Genomic DNA, 3,297 nt, shown 5'->3' with positions numbered 1-3,297 from the left:
CTCAAAACAACTCCAAACTTCCATTTGGGATGAAACTTCAATGATATAACACCTACCCATGCATGGTGTTATATCATTGAATTTGAAGTTTCCCAGAAATACCCTCTATCTCTAATTCCGAATTCAATCTAGAAACTTAAACGTGGAGGCCATACAAGCCTCCAAAGACATGCAAACCATTATTATGCCACGTATAACTTACCCCCATCGCTATAAATACATTGCAATCTTCTAAACTCAAGCATCATATCAAAAATGCAGTCAGGAAAGAGTGCAATGGCTGCGGCCAAGGAGAAGGCGGCCAACGTTGCCGCCTCTGCCCAGGCTGGCATGGAGAAGACCAAGGCCATGGCCCAGGAGAAGGTACTTTCATTTTTTTATTTTTTTTATTTTCTAGGAGAATGTGTGTTAACTTTCTAATTATACATGCATGAACATCAAAGTTCTATTTCCAATCTTACTATGGTACGTTAACTTTACTGGGTTCCCCATTATTTACTTACTGTGAAATAATCTGCTTCAATTCGTGTAAATTTGGGTAACGAGTCAAGGGAACCATGGATAAATATCAAGCTTCTGTTTTCATCCGTAACTTGGTAGATTAAGTTTCAGGTTTTCCCATTATTTACTTCAAGTTGTCTTTTAAAATGAGAGAGTAAATGGATATGTCGATGAGAATCAAAATTTTGTTTCCAGTTGTAAATGATGACAAGAAACTATATTTTTTATTTTAAAGGCGAGGAGGAAAATAGTATGCAAATAATGAACTCTGGTTTTTCAACGGTCAAGAGTTTTGTTTTTGTTCTACAAGATAATTTTCCTATACTTAGAGAATTATCAATTAATCCGGAGATTGGAGTAAGATAATTGAAGAAAAATCTTGTTTTCATAACTTATTGAGGTTATTTCGAGTGGCCTCGTTTATTTTATTTTCAATCCTTAGTTGGAATAGAGATGAATAACAAGAAAATAGTAGCTCCTGTTTTATTAAAGGGCATTAGCTCCTGATCTTTCTTTCCACTGGATTCTGGGGATTGCAAATAGATGTCGATCCAACTATATATATTTTGCTTAAATATCTCTCTTCGAGGCGAATCATGAATCTAACTTGAGTTAACGTAAGATATTTTCATGAAACTAGTGTTTTTTCTGAATTAAAAGATGTTACTTTAATCGTAATATTCTATTTGCTCTAAGAACTTAGCCGAATGGGGAGCCCCCAACCTCTCTATTTCTATTCAAGTGAGTTCATAATTAGAAAGCTAGAAGGTAGACACGTAATTTTCCAACATTCAAAATCAGCATAGGCTTGGCTAACTTTATAATGTCATTATAGAACCAATAACTTCACTTTTCTTACCTGCCATATGAATTCTAACAAGATATTACAAACAAGCATGATACGGGTATAGAATAGTTTTGATAAACCCTGAGTGAGCAGGGGGAGAAGATGAGAGCTCATTCAAATTAGCAAGACAGAGATAGAGAAATAGATAAACAGGCAGAGATAGGTAGATAAGGATAGAGAGAGATATATACAGACAGAGATAGGTGGATAAGGATAGAGAGAGATGGAGAGAGCGATAGTTGAATAAGGATAGAGAGAGATAGACGGACAGAGATAGGTGGATAAGGATAGAGAGAGATAGACAGACAGAGAAAGAGGAAGAGAGATATTTCCAACATTCAGAATCAGCATAGGCATGGCTAATTTTACTATGATACTACATACCAATCAGAATTCTCGCCCGCTGAAAATCATATGTGATATGACATGATATGATATTTCCAGCACTGAAGATCATGATAGGTGCATAGAATAGTTTTGATAAAGCGTGAGTGACGGGGGGAGAAGATGAGAGCCCACTCCCGGAAGAGAAGGAGACGGCAGAGGAGAGGAGGCAACAAGTGATGGAGCAGGCGGAGATCAACAAGCAGCAGGCAAAGGAAGAGAACGCAGACGAGAGGGAGCGATATAGAGAGAGAAACAGAAATAGAGAGAGGGAGACGGAGACAGAGACAGAGAGAGTGTGAGATAGACAGATAAATAGATAGACAGAGAGACAGGGGGAGAGATATTTTGACAGAGAGAGATATAGATAGATAGATCGATAGATAGATAGATAAACAGATAGACAGATAGATAGATAGACAGATAGAGAGAAAGAGAGAGAGAATTTTCCAACATTCAACATCAGCATAGGCTTGGCTAATTTTACTCTGATATTGTATACCAATAACTTTAGATAGATAGATCGATAGATAGACAGAGAGATAGATAGATAGGGAGAGAGTTAGACAGAGAGATGGATAGATATAGATACAGAAAGATAGACAGATAGAGAGATAGGGAGAGAATTTTCCAACATTCAAAATTAGCACAGGCTTGGCGAATTTTTCTATGATATTGACATAGTGAAATTCTTAACTGCTACGTGAACGTAAATGCCGAAAATCATGTATGATATGGATTGATATGCGTATGGAGCAGTTTTAACAAATCCTGACGCGACAGGGGGAGAAGAGGAGAGAGACAGTTTGGCTATCTCTACTCTGATTACATACCAATTACTTTAGAATTCTAATCTGGAATGAGAACGTAAATGCTGAAAATCATGTCTGATATAGTTTGATATGCTGAACAGTTCTAACAAATCCTGACGCGACAGGGGGAGAAGATGAGAGCCCACTCGCCGGAAGAGAAGGAGATGGCAGAGGAGAGGAAGCAACAAGTCATGGAGCAGGCGGAGATCAACAAGCAGCAGGCGAAGGAAGAGAACGCCGCCGAGAGAGAGGGGCTCCGAGCCACCGGCGGAGCCGCGGCCGCGCCGACGACCGCCGGCGTGGCCCATGCAAAGCCCGTCGGCGCGGCCACCGGCACCGGCCGACCGACCGCGGCGCACAACCCGCTCAGCGGCAGCACCCTGCCTGGTCATCACCAGACCGGAGGTGGCTACACTTAGACCAGCTTCAGAGGAGTAAAGGATCAGTTTACGTTTAAGTTGCTTCGCCTGGATGTTGGTTCATGTGGGTTGTGTTTTGATTCTCTGCTTATGAAAAATAGATAATGCTGGTTTTCTGTATGTATTATCTATCATTTCATCTGTTATCCTTCTATCCGTCCGTTTTATCCATCTCTCTGTCTCCTTCAGTCCTGTTGGTTTTTCTGGGTCCCCTGTCTCTAGAGAGAGGACGTAGGTGGATGTCTGGATATATAAATCAATCTATCCCTCTGTCGCTATGTCTATAATATGCGTATTTACTCATTTATCTATATATATTTATTCCACCTCTCTG

General features: G+C 40.1%; 1 protein-coding gene across 1 annotated transcript; it reads left to right on the top strand.

Annotated features, from left to right (window-relative positions):
• The first annotated feature begins 255 nt into the window (after window positions 1–255).
• LEA4-5 (Late Embryogenesis Abundant 4-5) lies at window positions 256–3,069 on the top strand. The gene is made up of 2 exons (XM_078582140.1): window positions 256–363; window positions 2,670–3,069. Exons 1-2 carry the CDS (start codon window positions 256–258, stop codon window positions 2,961–2,963), a joined length of 402 nt encoding a protein of 133 aa, XP_078438266.1. The 3' UTR covers window positions 2,964–3,069.
• The last annotated feature ends 228 nt before the right edge of the window (window positions 3,070–3,297 follow it).

The sequence above is a fragment of the Wolffia australiana genome, chromosome 10 (assembly GCF_029677425.1).
Source record: "Wolffia australiana isolate 7733 chromosome 10, ASM2967742v1".
Lineage (NCBI taxonomy): Eukaryota > Viridiplantae > Streptophyta > Magnoliopsida > Alismatales > Araceae > Wolffia > Wolffia australiana.
Note: the sequence above shows the minus strand (reverse complement) of the source record. Positions and strands in the feature narration are given on the sequence as shown.